This window comes from Brachypodium distachyon, chromosome 3 (assembly GCF_000005505.3).
Source record: "Brachypodium distachyon strain Bd21 chromosome 3, Brachypodium_distachyon_v3.0, whole genome shotgun sequence".
Classification (NCBI taxonomy): domain Eukaryota; kingdom Viridiplantae; phylum Streptophyta; class Magnoliopsida; order Poales; family Poaceae; genus Brachypodium; species Brachypodium distachyon.
The window spans coordinates 56,052,259-56,071,552 of record NC_016133.3 but is presented as its reverse complement, the minus strand read 5'-3'; the positions used below and the strand labels follow the sequence as shown (position 1 = coordinate 56,071,552).

At 49.6% G+C, this 19,294-nt stretch overlaps 3 protein-coding genes across 3 annotated transcripts; all 3 read right to left on the bottom strand.

Annotated features, from left to right (window-relative positions):
- Positions 1 to 1,258: 1,258 nt before the first annotated feature.
- Positions 1,259 to 2,397, bottom strand: LOC100830019 (nuclear transcription factor Y subunit B-3). The gene has a single exon (XM_003570425.4). It carries the CDS (start codon positions 2,343 to 2,345, stop codon positions 1,578 to 1,580), a length of 768 nt encoding a protein of 255 aa, XP_003570473.1. The 5' UTR covers positions 2,346 to 2,397; the 3' UTR covers positions 1,259 to 1,577.
- A 9,400-nt stretch (positions 2,398 to 11,797) lies between these two features.
- LOC100832873 (fasciclin-like arabinogalactan protein 1) lies at positions 11,798 to 13,416 on the bottom strand. Its single transcript, XM_003572939.4, has one exon. The coding sequence runs from the start codon at positions 13,319 to 13,321 to the stop codon at positions 12,119 to 12,121; it is 1,203 nt and encodes a 400-aa protein (XP_003572987.1). The 5' UTR covers positions 13,322 to 13,416; the 3' UTR covers positions 11,798 to 12,118.
- Positions 13,417 to 17,507: 4,091 nt separating this feature from the next.
- On the bottom strand, positions 17,508 to 18,891 carry LOC100828498 (dof zinc finger protein 4). The gene has a single exon (XM_003570420.4). It carries the CDS (start codon positions 18,700 to 18,702, stop codon positions 17,884 to 17,886), a length of 819 nt encoding a protein of 272 aa, XP_003570468.1. The 5' UTR covers positions 18,703 to 18,891; the 3' UTR covers positions 17,508 to 17,883.
- Between the last annotated feature and the right edge of the window lie 403 nt (positions 18,892 to 19,294).

Sequence of the window (19,294 nt, the reverse complement as noted above, 5' to 3'; positions counted from 1 at the left end):
CCATCCCTTTCAGGAATCAAGAATAACTTGCTGAATGCTGATCCAATGTGCATCTTGTGGACGATGTCCAGAGCATCGCTGCCGCGGTGGCCACAGTGGACAAGCACACTGAAGATTTTAAACAGGACCCGAATACAGCTGCAGCCATGAGGACCTGGCCTTGACATCACCGAGGACAGCTACCCCGTGAAGAAAAGGAGCAACCCATATTGACCTCTCAGGGCAGTTCTACTGCGGGGTCTTTCTCGGGTACATGTGAATCGAATTGCGTGAAACTTCTTTGGAATTTTTACGGTGCATCGGTACTGTGCAGTGTGCATCAGCAAAGGGATCGTCATTCTAGTACTGAAGGAGTAGACAGGTAAATGTTGAAAAGAGTAAAGTGGTACGCCTGGGCATGGCATGGCAGCGCTGCATGCATGCATGGCTACAGAGGATTCAGATCAAGGTATTTCGTCACGCACGCAGCGCAGGCGCAGGAACAAAAAAAAAGGAGAAAAGAAAGATCTGCCTGAGCTCACACGGTCGTGCGTACAGTAGTGTGACTGTGTGAGAAGGACGGTCAGGGCCGTCGTCAGGGGCTGCTGCATGCCTGCAGCCTGCATTGGGAAGGTGCTGGGCGCGGAGAGCTCACAGAACTAGGCAAGCTGCGGTCTGCAGTTCCCGAAGCGGCAGCGAGACGGGCATGCACTGGAGGGAGCAGGGGAAACGAAACGAAGCCCTGACATCGATACTGATACAGGCTGACACGCAGCCGCAATATTAAACCCGGCGGAAGCGGAAGCGGAATCGAAGGGGCACCTGCGCCTACATGCCGGCACTTGTCGCGCGCCCCGCATGCAAAGCGCAAGAAGACTATACTGGGGCGATCGATTATACGCCGATGTACGTACACCACGGCCGTACGTATCTACGCACCAACGGATTGTACAATACGGATTGGAGTACCTCCCACCAACCGGATCACGGCTTCCGGCCGGCATCTTTTTTCCGCAGTTCCTCCGGCCGGAGCGATCCAAAACCCAAATAGGAGTATCCAATGGCAACGTCTCTCTAGTCTCTATAGACGATATCTAGGGAAGTAACTGGCCACACACACCCCGCCCGTGTACGGCCGCCAATGTCGTCGATCTAGCTAGGAGAGTACGGTTTCAGGTTAGTGAGTCCTGTGGGTTTTGCACAGAGATCAATCGAGTTGAATTCCGATTTTTGCGACTTGGTTAAACAAATTAAACCGCACACCAGAGAGACGCACAACTAAGATTACAAGATAGTTGTTGCTAATTCCTCGACGGTGGAATAGCTAAGTTGGAATTGGAAAAGCACAACGGAGAGAAAAGTAAAATTGGATGCAGTTAAGTAAAACAGGATACAAGGACGCCTGAGATCTGATCGCCATTTGAACTTCGCAAAAGCACAACGGAGAGGTCACTAGCTAGCTAGATAGATGCATGCATGCGCCTAATGAAGGGCTAAAGCACAACAGAGTAGTTCTAACCAACAAGCTGACCAGTACACTAGACTTAAAATGCCATACCTAGCTGCACATTGCAGATGCAGGGCTAAGCTTAAGATTACTACTTGTACCCGAACGGCTGCTGGTGCTCGAAGTTGACAGCCTGCGGCGTGTTTGCGCCCCCGCCGCCGCTGCCGCTGTCTCCATTATGTCCGCCGTTTCCGGGCGCGTACCCACCTCCGTAGTACGCGGCGGCGCCCATCCCATGCTCGCCGCCGCCGTACATCTCGTACTGCTGCCCGTAATGCGGCTGCGGCATGAGGAACGCGTGATGGTGCGGCGGCGCCATGGGGTTCCCGTACATGGCCGCGGCGTGCATCTGCATGTCGTGGTGGTGCTGAGCACCAGGCACCATGGACGACGCCGACCCGGGCGCCGGCCCGCCGCGGGGGGACCTGAGCGAGCCTCCTGCCCCGGCGCCGAGGCCGCCGCCACGGGCCTCGCCCTCGAACTCGCGGAAGCGGTGGAGGTAGACGCCGAGCGGATGGACGTAGTCGTCGAAGCCGAGGCGGGACATGGCCCAGAGCACGTCCTCGGCGGTGATGGTCTTGCGCTGCTCCCGCTGGCACCGCTCGTTGGCCTCCCCCGTGATGAAGCTGATGTACTCCGACACGCACTCCTGGATCGTCTCCTTGGCGTCGTCCGAGATCTTGGCGTGCGGCGGCAGCACGCGACGCATGATCCGGATCACGTTCGCGATCGGCATCAGACGGTCCTGCTCCCGTATGGCCGCCGCCGCCGGCGCCTTCCCTCCCCCGCCGCCGTTCGTCGCGGCCGCCGCACCACCGCCGCCGTTCGCCGCCGTGCCTGCAGCGAAACCCATCTCCATTTTGGCTACGCCTGGCTACTACTCCTACTGTTCTAGGGTTGCTTCTGTCTTTGTGTGAACTGTGTACACCGGCCAACTGTTGCTTTGTCTCGTGTAGGAGGATGTCGTGCTCTCTTTGTGATGCGTGAGGATACGTTAAATAGGAGGGCTACCAGGTAGTACGTGTTGACCATAGTGTAGCTAGTAGAGCCTAGAGGGGCATGCATGCGTGTACGCCGAGGCGACGCGGCGCCTGTAGGTGACAAGTGGCAGCGGCTTGGCTGTCTCCGTCTGTGTACACTGGTGAATGGTGACACTGATATGCATGCATGGAATCGTTACAGCGAAATTTCGGAAGCCGGTGACCAACCGACTAGTTTTGCTGTTTCCCAACACGCTTGCACATTATTACTGAATGCTTACCTCCAGTAAAAATGGTTATCGCCATGTATATTGCGCTTAGTCAAAACTTCGTATTCCGGCAAAAAAAAATAGCTTTATCAGAATTGATACGGAGTACTCCTACCTTTTTTCAGTCGTATTTACTCGATCGCTCAGGTAAAGAGGAATTATGTAGTTGTATATTGCTCGATGCAAAGAGGAATCAGTAAAGTTTAGTTAAAGAAATATGGAAAAATGGTCGCACACAAGAAAGGACGACAAGAAGCTTAATTAGTTAGTCACACAAACATCTATACTGTGGATTTTCAACACGAAGAGAATTGTGCTATCCAACAACGGAAAGGCAGCGGATTCTGTTGCCCCGTTGGGTGCATCAAAGCCGAGAACGCATAATTGTACCGTTGTGTGTGTTTGATGGCTTAGTATTGACAGCTTTAATCAACCGTGATCTATTTATAGCCAGTGTAGTTGGCCATGAAGATTTTTATCCACTATGAATCTGCAAACATACACACAATAATGATAATAACGGGTGTATCCGGTTGGGTTATCCGACACATAAACGACAAAACCATGATTAGGTGTGGCATTTATATCATGATTATTGCCTGGTTATGGACTTTTTTTTTTGCCACCCATACTCTCTATTGCCTTGCCCTATCCTCCCCCTGATAACCCTTCACAATAATGATGATAAAGTAATTATTCGGTCGGAGAATCCGACACAGGAAAGACGGAGCCCTAATTCATTTATGGTATCCTGGTACTCCTTGACTACAGGCTGGAGTATCAAGTAAACTAGTGGATTCCCCTCGCGTTACCGCGGAAATATAAGAGTTCCTTATGGCCGCATAGTTGGAAGTTAGAAACAAATGAGTCACTTGTCTTTCCGATCAAACTGATATGGGTATACAACCGGGCATTAACAATATGATATTGGTGTATGTACACATATAATTCAACACCTGAGAAACTATGACTTTCAGAAAACATTCATTAAAATAGACAAAACAATAGAGATTTTTACCAATCTCATTACTACAAGTGGTTTGGTGTTCGAGCGACGATTCTTTCTGGCTTATTTTCTTAGAAAGCTAGCTTGGTTGTTTAGATCATCCTCAACAACTTGTTTATGTTTGGTTGTATACCAAGATATCGACAATAGTCTAAAAGGGTTTCTTGTCAACATGTTTCAATTTTTGGCAGTTTGTCAATGTACATATTGTGTATATTCTCTCCCATATTTTAATAATATATTATAAATATCAATCCAACTACTCCCTCCATCCCATATTAAGTGACTCAAATTTTCCCAAATATGGATGTATTTATGTCTAAAAAACGTCTAAATACATGTAATAGAAAGTCACTTAATACGGGACGGAGGGAGTACTATTTTAATGACGAATGCATACCTACGAATAATCAAATTACCATCCATGGAGACATAGCAGTATGCAATGTAAAAAAGGCTTTTCTCAAAAAAATCTACAAAGAAGCAATGCATCAAAACAGCAAATTGTCTGGCTGCACGGCTAACTACTCTCAAGTCTCGACCAACCACTAGCATGCTGCTCATCTTCCTCGCGTCCTCGCTCGCCTGCTAGCTGCTCTGCTCGATTCTTACCACGCGTGCCTGCTACTCCTATTCCTCCCGTCCTCGGCAGCTTGCTGCTCTGCTCGATCGCGCCTATAGCTAGCTCAAGCCCCCTGCTACAGACCAGACCCTGCTGCCCCCGACCCTACCCTCCTCCTCTTTTCCAGCGACGGCCTCCATCCCCTCCCATTGCGGCGGCAGCGAATACCGGGCCGCGGCACCACCGGCGGCGCCCGCTCGAGCTCCCAGCGCAGCGGCGCCCTGAGATCCTCTACTCCTCTTCCACATCGGCGGACCCTATCCCCTCCTACAGCACACCCCCCCCCCCCCCTCCCCTCTATCTCCCGAGCCCTCTAGTCCTCCATTTTCCCCAACGGCAGCTCCCCTCACCTCTTCTATCCCCCCCGTGGGCCGTGGTGGCACCCCCATCCTAGATCTCCCCCGCGACAGTTGAATCGGCGGCACAGACTCTAGCAGTAGTTACAGAAAGAATTGAGCACCAATCGAGAAAAATAATGGATTGTGGTTGACGCTGATGTGGATGATTAAAAGACGCTGACGTGTACAGGCCGCATGCGCAGCTTGCTAAATTAACTGTACTTAGTGGGTTTCAACTTTATAGAGTTTATACATCTGGCCATCCAATTGAAGGGCAAATTAGTCCCTTTCTTTTGCTAATTTATGAGTAATATTATGTTTTATCTTAATCTACTCCGGTAATCCCGATAGCACACAATTTCATCGTCCTTCGTCACCATGGACGGGCGGCGATCCTCCGCCGTAATGCATGTCACCCGTCTCATCTTAGGCGTCTGGAGTCTGGCATCTCGGGCGCCGCCTTCAACATGCCATCAACAACCTGATCTGTTCAAAGCTAGCTAGGCACCCTGACTGGCTTATTTGATTAGTGTTTAATTAGCTGAATCAATCATGGCACAAATTGCGTTCCAGCGATTCTCTCTGCACATCCCAAATAATGCATCCACATATGTGCAATTGAATTGAATTTGCTCATGGTTCGATCGACTTCTATAAAAAAAAATCAAAACTACTATCCACTACACCGAATCAACCCTCCGAGAGCAAACCAACTTAATTAGCATGGGATCATTTGCAAGGGTGGGTGGCGGCACCGCATTATCCGTTGCATGAAGGAGCTCGGCAGAGCCGCTAATGCTTTCAGCCGCACCTTCGTCCGCTACGCCGGTGTGGTAGGCCAGTCAAGTGGTGGCGGGGTTAGGTCAAAGCTGAATCATTTGTCTTTTTTATTGGAAAGTGAAAGTAACGATTCAGGTTAGCAAGGGACAGATTAAAATATCCTCCCCAAATTACTATTTTACCCTCCAAATCAAGGTACTGCATAGAATCAACCGTGGAGTGCCAAATTATACAATGATCGGGACAAATAAACGGTATGTATTAAATTCGGGGTACCGTAAAAGCTCTATATCTATGACTGTTGCTTGGTTAGCAGTTACTATCCTTATCGCTACTCCTCCTTAACCTCTTAGTTGCACTATCCTCCTCCTATCTGATGAACATCCACAATAATGATGGTGAGGAAATTATCTCGTCAGAGCTAGCAACCGACACAAAGATGACAAAACCCTAATACGTTGTGGCATTTATATCTATGGTAATTGCCTCGCTACGTACTATGTGTATTTCTTGACATCCCTCATCTCCTCTTCTACTGCTGGCTTGCCCTATCTTCCACCTCCCTGACCAAACTCTCCTAGTTATCGCTACGATCTGCCCCCCATACATGCCCTTCATGTTCCTCCACCCCTTCCTCTTGCCTTGACTATTGCTGCCAACAAATCGAGTCACTATAACCGCCATATGAACTATCCCTGTTAAGCACAATGGCGTTGATTGTCCTCAAGGGTGCCTGTTACTGGGAGTCGAGCTTGCCGGTCAATCTTCCTTCCCCTTTTTTGTTTTGAAGGAACCTTCCCTCTTCTTCCTTGTTCCCTTTTTTTTGCATTCCCTTTTTCTTTATCCCTTTGTTCCTCTTCCAAGACGGATCCATTCTCTTCTCCACCCGACTGGACAACACTCGAATGTCACTGATCCCTAAGACGCTAGCTAGGGAGCAATCGTTCCGAGGGTAGATTTTCTTATAGTAATAATATAGCATCACTACATGATACCCAGAGATTTAGTTAGACCACGCAAACAAACAAAAATAAAATTGACAACATCTCACCACAAAAAGATGGGGTTAAACTATTGCAGGTGCAGCCCCCGTATGCAATATGGCTGTTCAAGCATGATTGCCATGAAGAAAAATTTCAGAATTCTTTAGAACTTATAAATATGATACTTCCTCCGTCCAATAAAGGATGTCTCAACTTTGACTAAATTTGATATATCTATACACTAAGTCATGTCTAGATACATCCAAATTTTGTCAAATTTGAAACATCTTTTGTTGGACGGATGAAGTATATTTTTTCCAAATAAAGGATCCCTAAATCCCATGAGCCAAAAGACATTTTACTTAGTAGTCGAGTACTGTGGACAATCATCAACCACGGATGTCATGTAACATTTGACTCAACACTAAATTGCAAATATATTTATTCGCAAGTGCAACAAAAAAAGTTACTCCTAGTGAGGTTATGTTCAACTCCATGGTACATGTACACCTACACGCAAATCATGAAGGGAAACAATCCTCTCACTCAAAAACAAAACAAAACAAAAAACATGAAACATTGCGCAGGTCCCAAGACCCAAAAATAAAACGGATACAATGTCGTCATCGACGTTTCTGTTGACCAGCAAGTTGGTTTGCCGCTAAACCCTCCTCTGGAGTCTGGACGTTACTCTTGAGCAGCAGGTTGGGCGTCGTTGGCTTGGCCGCCGCTAGAGCTAGTCCCTGCCCCGGTGCCCGTTGTTGCTGCACTTGCACCACGTCGACCTCCACGGCGTCTGAGAGCCGGATGACTCCGAGCTCGCCTGACAGCATCCATCTCTCTTCTCAGGAGGTAGAAACGCTCCCGCAGCGGCCGTGCCCAGCCCGTGTTCCCGGTCGTCGCCATGTCGATCGCCCGCTCCATGTCATCTGCCGAGATGACATTGCGCCGGCCTTGGCTGCACTCTTCTGCGGCCTGGAAGACGACCTCGCAGGTCAGGTCTAGGATGCACTCATTCATGGTGCGCTGGACGCACTGTGGGATGTCGGGATCTATGTCATAGAGGGCCTCGAAGGTGACGTGCTGGTGTCGCAAAATGAACTGCGAGCCGGTGCCGGTCCTCGGCTCCCTGACCTCCGCCTTGTTGCTCATGTCCTGGCAGCAAATTTATTGTAAATTGTATGCAGCTTAGTTAAATCATGAATTTACAGTAGTGTCAAAGTTCCAGATTGCAACAAAGATATGATAGATTCATTTATTTAGTCTCAGTGCAGTACCGCATGCACACAAACACTCGAGAAAGCTTAAACTTAGATTGCCGAAATTCACCTTAATACACGAAACAAAGCTAGATCTGGGACGCCGAGATTACTTGATTTCGAGACTACCACACATGCATACTTATATGACATACAGTGATGAATACAAATGAAGTGAATAGAACAATACCGAGACACCTTCTTCCCTTGGATTGCTGCTATTTTTGTGCTTATGCTCAAATTGAATCTTCCTTTGTCGTACTAAGGCTACTCTGGATTGCACATCTGTACTGCCTAAACCTGTGTAGTTTTTATAGTCAACGGCATAGCTCGCTCGATATTCTTTCTGGTATCTATAATTGTCTGTAGACAATTATTAGTTTCCCTCGAATGGAGATATCATCTCATTGCTTGTGATCTTTAATTAATTGCAGACACTAATGTTTTGGTTTTTGATATGTCATATATATCTTTACTTGTGACCAATGATTAACTGCGGACATAAATGTTAGTGTTTTGGAGATATCGTCTTTCTACTTTTGACTATCATTAATTGCATACATAAATATTTTCCTAGAATGAAGATAACCATCTATTTACTTGTTATTTCTTTATTATTTTTTGTATATATTTTTAATCTTTTTTACATCCTTTATCTTTCATTTCGAGCCAGCCACTGTGGGGGGATTGGCTGGAATGTTCTTAAGGTTATTCAGGTTTTCTTTTATCCAAAGCACAATGCTAATAAAGTTACACGATAAAGGAACTCACCAAACCCATTAAACAAAAAGACTCATGAAAAATGGTCGCACTGGCATGGTTAGCAACAAATTTATTTAGTGATGCAACATTTATGAAGTGATAGTTTTTCGAAATAGAAAGAGAAAATTATGATTCACCGACAAAAAGGCTGCAACATATTCCCGTTGCCTCATTGGACGCAACAAATTATGGCGAGCGCACGTACGTTTGATGACATAGTGACAACGAGTACTTTAACAAATTGTGATCTATTTATATCTTATATGGGTGCTCATAAATAATTTGATCCAATACGAATCCTCATACATAAGCATCAAAATAAGGTCCGGTCTTCCGTTCACAATAACGTTGACAAAGAGATTATCCGGTGGGAGCATCCGACACATTTTTTTTCGAAAAGGGGGAGCTCCCGGCCTCTGCATCGGAGCGATGCACACAGCCACATAATACATCCGACACATAAACGACAAAACAATCATCCGGTGTGGCATTTAGGTTGTTGCGCATGACTATGGGCCATTAGTACATCAAGATATTGGAATGTCATAGGCGGAAAAGGACTATGCAAATTGAAGAGCTTAGCAGGATTTTCCTTTTTGTTGATGCTGTATTTGTAAGGCGTGCTATGAACATGGTTGCGCATATTTTGGCAAAACATCCTTCAGAGTTCAGGCCAATATGTGTTTGCTTGGATTCGGACGAAATCTCTAGCTTCTTGGCAACATGCATTCAGCATGACTGTATTCATGTTGTCTACTATAAAATGAAAGCTATGGTTCCCAGAAAACAATCAACATGAAATCGAAGAAAGAACAGACCGAAGAAAGCTATGGTTCCCAGAAAGCTGGAGTATTATTCATTGTGAGCCATTACTTATGACCGGGCTTAGACAGATGGCCCAAATGATGAGTACGCGGGAGTCATGGGCCATGTTTTCCTGACCAGGCCCAGTGTTGCCGGACGGGATGAGGAGGCGAAGCGGGCAAAGCCGGTGCGTGCATCCGCCCTCAAAAAAAAAAAAAAAAGAAACAGCTAAAGCCGGTGCGTGCATGCGCCCTCAGATCGATCACAGTCCTAACGTGCCCATCTTTCCGACTTCGGTGTACGCGCAAGACCGACGATGACACGACACGACACATGCATGCCCGGCCAGTCCAGCTCGCGCGCCGCAGAAGCCCCCGCCTTTGCTTCTTCGCCTGCTTTCTCTTTTACAGACTTTACTGTTGCTACACGGCTACGAACCTACGTTCTTTCAACAAAGTGCGTTCTGTGCACAGCTCTCGCAGGCAAAGGCAGTTAAATTAAGCCTTTCTGGCGAGATCGATCCAAAGCGTACGAGGCAAGCAAATTAACTCGCCGGTGCGGCTACAGTTAAAATCTTGCTCCATGGATCGGGCCTGGCTGGCCAACAAAGGGAGCGGGTCCAAAGCTACCGTCGGTCACGCACACTGAACTCAGAATCAAGTGATCTGGCTTAGCCGGGCTCATGTTCTGCTCTGTCTCACTCTCACGTACCGTTCATCCGGAACGGATCTGCTTGCCAACTAGGTGCAATGCGTCCACGGTCCACATTGAGTCGACGATTAACGTCGGCGGCTCGAAATTGGTCGGGATCCGGGGCTCGCAGGCGTGCATGTGCTTCGCCTATACGGCTCTACGCAAAGATGCTAGCTAGAGATGGAGAGGTTGCAGAAGCCAGCGGCAAAGGACCAAAGGTTGCTGGCCTCATCCGGGATAAAGGCAATTGATGGATTTTGCGATTAGTTGCGCACAAGTGCGGTGCGTCCTCTGCACCAACAGTGTTCATGTGTGGATGGATATCTTGATTTGGAAACCCGTATTGCCTTTACTTGGTAATAGGAAGCTCAGTCGTTGGTGGCCCGGTGCCGTACAATTTGCTTTGTTCTTCTTCTTTTCTTTTTGGAAAATGCTTTACGTCTGTAGTTCGATTTTTAGCTTTTGGTCAGATGAGTTTCCGTCTGAAATTTTAGTTTTCACCACATGGAAAAATGTCTTTAATCGCACCACATTGTTTTACGAATGAATGTTTCAATCTTACAACTTTTATGTTGCGTATGTTTCAATGTTTTGTTTCACGAGTAAGTTGTCTCTCCATATGTAGACATGGATGTGGACTCTGGATGCACCCGTTTGGAGATGATCGTGTTGGACTTTTTCAGCTTTTACAAACGGCGTGTTAGCAGCAGAGCTTTTTTTATGGTACCCCTCTACTGCTAGGAGGCAATGAGCAGTATATGTATATATCCACCGTTGATTTCTAAGGGTAGTATGGACATTTGATATTTAAATCAATTAACCGTAAAAGATTCTGACTGTCTTTGTTGGCCCCACGGCTAAAAGTTTAGGCAGGTCGGGCAGCCGCATGAACAGGAACATCGACGGGCAGCCCTAGGGTTCCTGAGAAATTGAAGAAATTGGAGAGAGACGAGGGATGCACACCTAGCGCGGTGGTACTATAATTAGATATTTTTTTGGTCAACTATTAAAACCTTGAGTGGCATACCTGGTTCTATATGGAGATTGGAGAGATATAGACACATACTGTTACCACGGTTAATCTCATGTTACAGCAAGCATTTGAAGAACTCTGATTCGAACAAGGGTACATCGATATCTATGTCAGGAATGAAATATTGAGTTACTGCTACTACATCTTCTCCTGGTTCTGAACCCACACCGTTCTGTCCATGCCTTGGTTATCTCGACCAATGTATCTCATACCCACACCGCTCTGTCCATGCCTTGGTTATCTCGACCAATGTATCTCATACATCGGAATCAAACGACTAGTGCAGCAGTATTTAGATGGTTCACGGAGGGCCATGGGCATGGCGGCGGCGTGGCGGCTCCACACGCAGGGAAGAAGAAGGGGAGCAGGGGAACGAACGAGAAGGAGAGAGAGTGGGCCAGGTCGGGTCCACGCGGGCTGGAAATTTTCGATCTTTCCAAATTGCCCTCTGAGCGGTGTATGTACTGCCGGTCTAGTTCTAGCAGCATACACGGATATCTGCCGTTAGATCTATACAAATGAACGGTCCCTATTTATTATAGGGTACCATAGAAGAGCTCTAGCAGCAGGATATGTGAAGCATGAGTGTTTTCTATAACCGTTTCTCTCATGTTGTGTGAATGTTGAATGATGTTTGATACTCCCTCTGATCCTAAATTCTTGACTCCAATTTGCCCAAATATGAATGTGTCTATTCTTAAAAAAACGGTCTAGATACATGTAATATTTCGACAACAATTTAGGATCGGAGGGAGTACTTGGTAATAATATGGGCCATAGACTTGCCAAACAGAAGATAGCTAGCTAAGCATATGCATTTCTGTGTATCGGTTCAAAACATCACAAGGACACAAGATCAAGATCTGGAAAGTCTGGACTAAACACAGGGGATATGGTACTAATAGGCAGATGAATCAGACCCGCATTAACCTGCAAACCTCTCTTTTGCCAACAGCCACTGAAATGAACGTTCGATCCAACGCATCAAGAACCTATATAACCAAAAGCACTCAACAATCACCCCCCAAAACCGACACGGAACAAAGATCGATGAACTCATCAAACACCGGAATCCACATCACACAGTTGCTTGCAATTACCCTTCAAACGAGCGCCGCCACTTGGATTGCTCCCAGCAGAAGCATCAACACGAACGACAGCCGGCACGTAGCCGCGGCATTCTTCTTCTTCGCAGCAGCATCTCCTCCCCCGTCCCCGGCACCGCCTTGCTCGGTACCATCAAATGAACCGGACGACGAGCCATCCATGGGCACCAGCACCGCGTCGACGATGTACACGGCGAGGGGGTCGGCGTCCATGAGCGTGCCGGTGACCGTGGCCGGCTCCTTCGCGGCAGAGAGCAGCGTCACCGTGCTCCCGGCCTCGCGCGCCGTGAGGACGTACTTGTCATTGTCGTTGCCGTTGTTGCCGGTGTCCATGGCCAGAGTGCGCATCGCCCCGCCGATCGCCTTGAGCGCCGGCAAGGAGTAGTGCCTCGCCACGCCGTGGTACAGCAGCATCGCGAGCTGCGAGTCCCGGCTGAGCGCCCTGTACGCCGGCATGAACGCCTTCATCGCGTCGTCCCCCGGGCAGAAAATTGTCAGCCCGCCATCGTTGGCCATCGTCTTCTCGTACCGCGAGGCCGCGCCGGCCGAAGCCGCGAGGGACGCGAAGCGGCCACACCCGTTCCTGGCCATGACGTCCGTGGCGTTGGGCCTCGCCGACTCTGGCAAGGACGGCGCCTCGGCCGCCGGCGACGAGATCACGGCGCTCACCTGCAGCACCGATATGTTGTACGGCGTCTCGTGCACCGACTTGACGTAGAACACCGCGGCGGCCTGCGCGTCGTCCGCGGCTTCTTCGTCCTGCTGCTGGGGAAGGAACGCGACGCGCCCGCCGCGGCGGTCGGAGATCTTGACCATGCCGGAGCTGCCGGGGGCGTCGCCGGAGGCCTGGAAGAGGGTGGAGACGACGGCGGATCCGCCCGGGAGGCGGTGCAGCTTGGCGTCGTCGTAGTAGTCGACGAGGACGTGGAGGGAGAGCACGCGCCGGAGCGCCTCGCGGTGGAGCCCGCGCGCCTTGAGGGAGGACATGTGGGCGTCGTCCACGGCGAGCACCGTAATGGTGTTGCGCACGTTGATTTCGTCCGCGAGGCCCGTCGCCGTCAGCTGGCGGCTGAACTCGGCCAGGTCGCGGCGAGACGCGAGGATGGAGGTGATGTTGTGGGTGGCGTGGCACGTCAGGGGAGAAGCGGAGAAGATGAGGAGCAGGAGGAGGAAGACGGTGAGGACGCCGGGGGACGGCATTGCTGTAGTGTAACGTGCGTGCGGCCCGACTCCGGTGTGCTCGATCGTGGGGGGTTTAGGTGTCCGTTTGAGAGAAGGGCGACGAGCGTTTTTTCCAAGAGAGTGATCTGAACCGTGGGTGGCTCTTATTTATGGCAGATGGTGGCTTCACAAAAGAGCACACTCGCCGTTAGCTTTGTGCTGTCATCAAGGTCGATCTTTCAGAAAGGAAAGGCTTGGCGCTGGTGACTAATTATGCATGTGGCATCCACTTCCGGGAGTTTGTTTTGGAACTTCAGTGTGTCTAGTTTCAGTTCTGAACTAAATTTCCGATCTCTCTGAAGAAATACCTCTCGTCCAAACATGTACGTATAACGGTGAGAAAGTGAGCCAAGTGCACGCTTCTCTGCGTTGTTCACTCTGCAGGTCCAAATCTTGATCTAATTTACTGAAACCATGCGATGCTGCTATTACCATTTGATTATGTATGGTTTAAGTAGTTCAGTAGTCAGTCTGACGTGCATCAGGTCGTCAGCGTATATTGTTCTTCGTGAACCAAATCACAGATCGGCCCATTCAAGTCTTATTGAGCCCGTGAATTCCCACTCTAATACTGGGAAAGGCCTGTATATTGTTGTCCATTAACCTTGGTTCTGGATTTTGTACGACCATCTAAGAAAAGAGGCCCCGGGAGATCCAACGACAAGATCCATTACATCGACCCGAAATGGACTAGACCAGTGTAACAGCGCTGAAGCTGCCCGGGTACCAAACGTAGCATGGTGTCTTTAGTCCACATGGCTAGTGTCTAGCTACTTCCATCTCAAGGCCAATCGATCTCCGGAGCTTTTCCTCCACATCAATTTCTTCACAGGGCACTACCTTGAAAAAGAAGCATGTGCAATCCGTTCAAGCAAAGATGCGAATGAAACGAGACCGACCACATGGCAGGGAAACCTCAAGCTGTCAAGCAGGGGGCAGTGTTATATACAACTCACGCAGTGTTACTTACAACATCCAAGCATGTCAAAGAAGAAGGAAAAGAAGATGCAGCAGTGCAGTGCAGTGCGATTCAATCTCACACGGTGACTCCTTGTACGTTCACTTCAGTCTTCAGCTAACTTAGGAGTATTTTTTAGCAACAGGCCAACAGCGGATGTAGAGATGATCTGAATATCTGACTGCAGGGCGAGTGGCCGCGCGGCCTGCGCCCGCAAAGGCTCGTGGCACGTCTCCACGGGCCAGGCTGGGCTGCTAGGTAGTAGAAGACCTCAAATCAAATGCATTTGTGGACACGGCCTTTTCGTGAAATTGGGCCTTAAAACACTCCACATCAGCACAGGTCAGCTGTGAGTATATTTTATTTCTTCTTTTCTGACGGTAGGAGAGAGAAAATGTTAAACTACCACACCGTGTGTTGCTAAGAACTAAAAAATATACAAGCATCCAAAAAATACAATACACATTTAAAGAGAATATTATACTACTATTGTAAGTTGTATAATCTGGAGTATTATTTACTTACATCTCAATGATTTGTGTGGTGTAGTCTAATAGTGACGGAGCCTCATTTACAATCATGGACGCTAGTTCTCACATGGCCGAGTGGACATTTCTGCCATGCAAACAGAACTTTGCTAACTTGAGACGAAAGTGATTTTATCAGTTAAGCGAGTTTGAACCAATGACCTTTCTTTTCACTATGCAGTACACAAACTATTCTCTCCGTTTCATAATTCTTATCTCAAATTTGTCCACAAGTGAATGTATCTATCCCTAAAATGTGTCTAGACACATGTAATATTCCGACAAAAAATATGGAAGTACTTCGGTTGGGTGAAAAGTTAACACATCCTCCCTGAAAAAAAAAACAGTTAAGACATGCAGAAATGCAGTATTGCATCCCTGAAGAACTGGAGTGCTAGCATGAAGCATCTTCGTCGGTCCTGCACTCCTGCTCCTGCTTGCACTGCAGCGACGCAGTCACTGGACCCAGCCCAAGTGATGGATCCCCAGTTACTTCCAGGGATCTATAGTAACTTCCGAACAGTATCGGCAACGACGAGCAGTGGAGTACTATCCTGCGACCTGCGCCTCTTCTTGCTGTAAATGCACGAACGATAGTGCTTCTGTGCCTGTGGGCTGTGGCTGATGTCACAGGCTCCGCCGCAGTGCGGCAGTGCCAGTGGCAGCGGGAACATGGCCATAAAATTCCTCAGCGAGCCGAGGATACCGTATCTATGACATTGTTCCCTGAGAATTCCTATATCCATATCCTTCGTACCGCGGTGTACTGTTCCCTTGGAGCAAGGCAGAACTGGAATAAACTTGCTGCAGGCTGCACCACCCCGGCACAACTTTAGAGCGCCGGATTTTTCAACGCACGGGTCGCGTCCGCCGGCCAAAACCCAAGTGTGTCTTTCATGAGTTCATCAGAGATGTGGTGCTCGCTAGTTCATCTTCTTTCACACAGGAAACAGATTATATCTCGGTCAAGATCAGCTGCCTGATATTTTGTTTTCTGTTGGATTGTCGTGGCGCCGGCCGGTGTGTGTAGCCTAGCCGAGGGAGCAGTCACCGGAAAGGCTTCAACCCTGACGCGACCGGCGACCGCGACGTGGATGGCTCGATCGGGTCGGACACGGCAGCATGGCACGGTCTTGCTGCACAGTTTTACAGCTCAGTGCCTTGTTCAGACGCAACCGCTGGACCTTTCATCGCGGTGGGTCAATCATCTCGTGGCGGAACAGTTGAGCCAAGTAATATTGACGCGAGAATCCTTGTCCTTGCCCTTGCACACAGCCTCTCTCCGTCTCTCGTAGGCCGTACACAATCGATAAACTCGACCTCCGCTGCGGAGGAATTTCTTTAGCCAGAAGCAATCATGGCTCACTTGCTAGCTGGCAGCACTCCAGGGCCGAAATAAATTTGGCTCGTATATATATTATTATATCTGCTTGTCGTGTTTGTTTTGGTTATTCGTTTACAACAACTATATACACGAGAGCAGATATAGGCAGGTATATATACGTCTGACAGATAATCGGTTCACCTCTGATGCAAGCTACTCCGTATATATGATGGGCAGGGCATGGGCGACGGTCGTGCGTTCGGTAGGCCGATGCATGCATCTTGTACTACCAAGAATGACATGCGTAGATCCTTAGGTAGGATCCTGTTCTTCTTTCTTCCCTGGACGGACGGCTATCATGCTTTGCTGGTTTCAGTTTCCCGTCAACTTCGTAGACTTGATGGAAAATCTTCACTGCCATGATTAATTCTCGATCGGAAAATTTAAACATATGACCGCGAACTGGAGGCTCGACAGACCGTGTCGAGCACCTTCGAACTGGTGCCATCTCAAAAATTCAAGCAACCGACGTCGTCTGACGACGCATTAGTGTGTGGTTGCACTGGTTCTGATGTTACGCACGGGCCTTCAACGACAGTCGGCAGAGACGATTTTTCTCGGACGGATCGGAACCACACAACTCCGATCCGACGGTCCGGGAGTGGGCCGACCGGCAAATTATGGGTGCGCTGCGGCAGAGGGCAACAGGGACGGTCAACGCGACGTTGACCCCACTGACAGATTGGCTGTGCGCGCCCAAGCCACACCGGATCGGCCTGCGGTCCCTCGTGCCTGCCTGCCTGCCTCTCGGGTCCAGTTCGGTAGGAGGCTCGTTGTGGTACGTGACATAGGCACGGGGAAGGAAGTGGAGTTGGCGTGAGGGCGCACGCGATTTAGCCAAGCACGGAGGGATGTCGCGCCATGCCGATCGAGGCTGGGGCCGGCCGCCCTAGCGGACGTACAGAGATGCACTGTACGTAAGCGCCAGCTTGCCCGGTGCCGTCTCCATCAACACAAACTCCCCGGAGAGCGAAAGGCGCGTACGTATTGTACGTACGGCCGAGAGCACCTAATCTTAACAAATCAACCACTCAACTGAAATGGCTTGTTTAATCAGTTCATGGTCTTCAGGGGGGGGGGGGGGGGGGAAACAAGCTTAATCATCTCTCTCTAGCTTTGACCGTTCCAATGTCGTCAAAAGATCGAGAGTGTTAGGTCAACAATTTTGATCGCCTCAGTCTTTATCTAACAGAAATCGAGTAGCTGCGTACTCTGAAACCCGTGGGCAACTTTAAATTTAGAAATGTTTTCACGCGTGGTTAAAACTTGAACACAAATTCCTGTGCAAACTTTATCGACCTCGAAATAAATGTTTTCGATGCAACTTAGAAATACAGTACTGTGCATGGATGGAAGACTTCATCCAACAAATTCCTGGTTAAAGACATCCAAGGAACCGAGGAAGATTTGGAAATTCAGAGATAAACAAGAGTGGTGATGTGATTCAGTTGTAGCGACACGATGGTTAGCTTTGTTTCACAACCTGTGCTGTGCAGGTGCAGGTGCCGCCACAGAAAGTCAAGAAAATAAGGTACAGAGGCAGCAAAACAGCACAGCATGAGCATGTACGTAGTAGATCGATGTACTTACCAGCTGTTGGCCGTCATTAAGAGCACAATTAACCACAGCTTAATTGAAGCGATCGCGATGGATGAGTAACTAAAAAACAAAGCTAGGGTAGATAGACCGACGGGTCCTGGACGTCCGTTCCCCAGCAGCAGCTCCCGGCGTTCCAGTACGAGGCCGCCGACGCGTCGTCGCCGAGCTCGAAGATGCCCGTGCTGTCCAGGGACATGAACGGCGCCATGTCAGCGGCGGCGGCAGCCGACTCAGAGACCGAGGTAGGCGCCTCCGGTTCTGCAGCCGCGAGCAGCACGGCCACGGAACTGATTGCAGAACCCTCCGTCTTGGGCTGCGGCGAGAAGTTGAACACCGGGAGAGGCGGCGGCGGCGGGGGCGCGAAGAGGGACGCGAGCGCCGCGGCCTGGTCCGCGAATATCGGCGCCGGGGGTGGCACGTCTCCCGCGAAGGGATTCGCGAAAGTGATTGGCGTGGTGTTGGACGACGGTGTGGCCGTGGGGCTCGTGCTGCCGCTGTTGCTGTTGGAGTCCCGGGAGGACGACGAAGCACGGCGCTGGGTCTTGGAGTTGGCGTTGTTGGCGTCAGTGGGCGAGGCCGGCGTGGCGGAAGAGGAGCTGCGCTTGGACTTGCGGCAGCCGCCGCCAACGGGGACGTTGCGGAGGACGCCGCCCTTGGTCCAGTAGCGGCGGCAGCTCTTGCAGAAGTGGCGCGGCTGGGAGAGGTTGTAGTTGTTGTAGTAGCAGAACTTGGTGTTGGTGGACTCGCACCGCGGGCACTTGACCACCTCCTGCGAGAACCCGCCGCCGCACCGAGACGACGCCGCGCCCTGCGCGCGCCGGATGTCCGCCGCCGCCGCCGCGCCGCCGAACAGACGCCCGGCGAGGCCCGGGATGGACTGGAAGTCCTGCATGAGTGGGGGGCTGCTGCGTGGTGTTTAGACTAGAACGTTCTAGGGGAGATCGAGCGCCTGTACGTTGTGCTCGTTCATTTGTGGGCTTTGTTTGTGGTGTGCTGCGTCTGGACGAGCTGGGAGCGGCAAGAGCTCCATCCGCTGAGCTTCGCCTCTGATCACACAAGGATTGCGGGTAAATATCTGCACCTCCATCGACGTCTGGCGGCTGGCCGTGTCGTTGGCCCGGCCGAAACCTTAAGTTACGGAACTACCCCTAGCCCTGCTAGATTGACGAAAATGCCCCTTCTCACCAACTGTTCACCGCTAAATGCGTGTGCGTGTACCTCCAAGTGTACTCGCTTATAGAAACCTCATGGGCCCATGAGTGCAACCATACCTTAGGATGTTTGCTTAGATCATTCTGCTCGATCGGCAACGTGTTTTGGGCTTCTTGCATCCAAATTTGTTTCGTGTTTTTATTATTTATATTTGCAAATTCAAATAGACAATCATTTTTTTCTGCTACGGCACACCGTAGCAGGTGTATCATCCATTCAAATGGACAGTCATTATGTGTTTATATTAGCGAATTGTCCAAGCGTCGTCAAAT

Excerpts from the sequence above, each read along its gene's own strand:
- LOC100830019 (XM_003570425.4), bottom strand. The coding sequence starts at position 2,345 with ATGGAGATGGGTTTCGCTGCAGGCACGGCGGCGAACGGCGGCGGTGGT.
- LOC100832873 (XM_003572939.4), bottom strand. The coding sequence starts at position 13,321 with ATGCCGTCCCCCGGCGTCCTCACCGTCTTCCTCCTCCTGCTCCTCATC.
- LOC100828498 (XM_003570420.4), bottom strand. The coding sequence starts at position 18,702 with ATGCAGGACTTCCAGTCCATCCCGGGCCTCGCCGGGCGTCTGTTCGGC.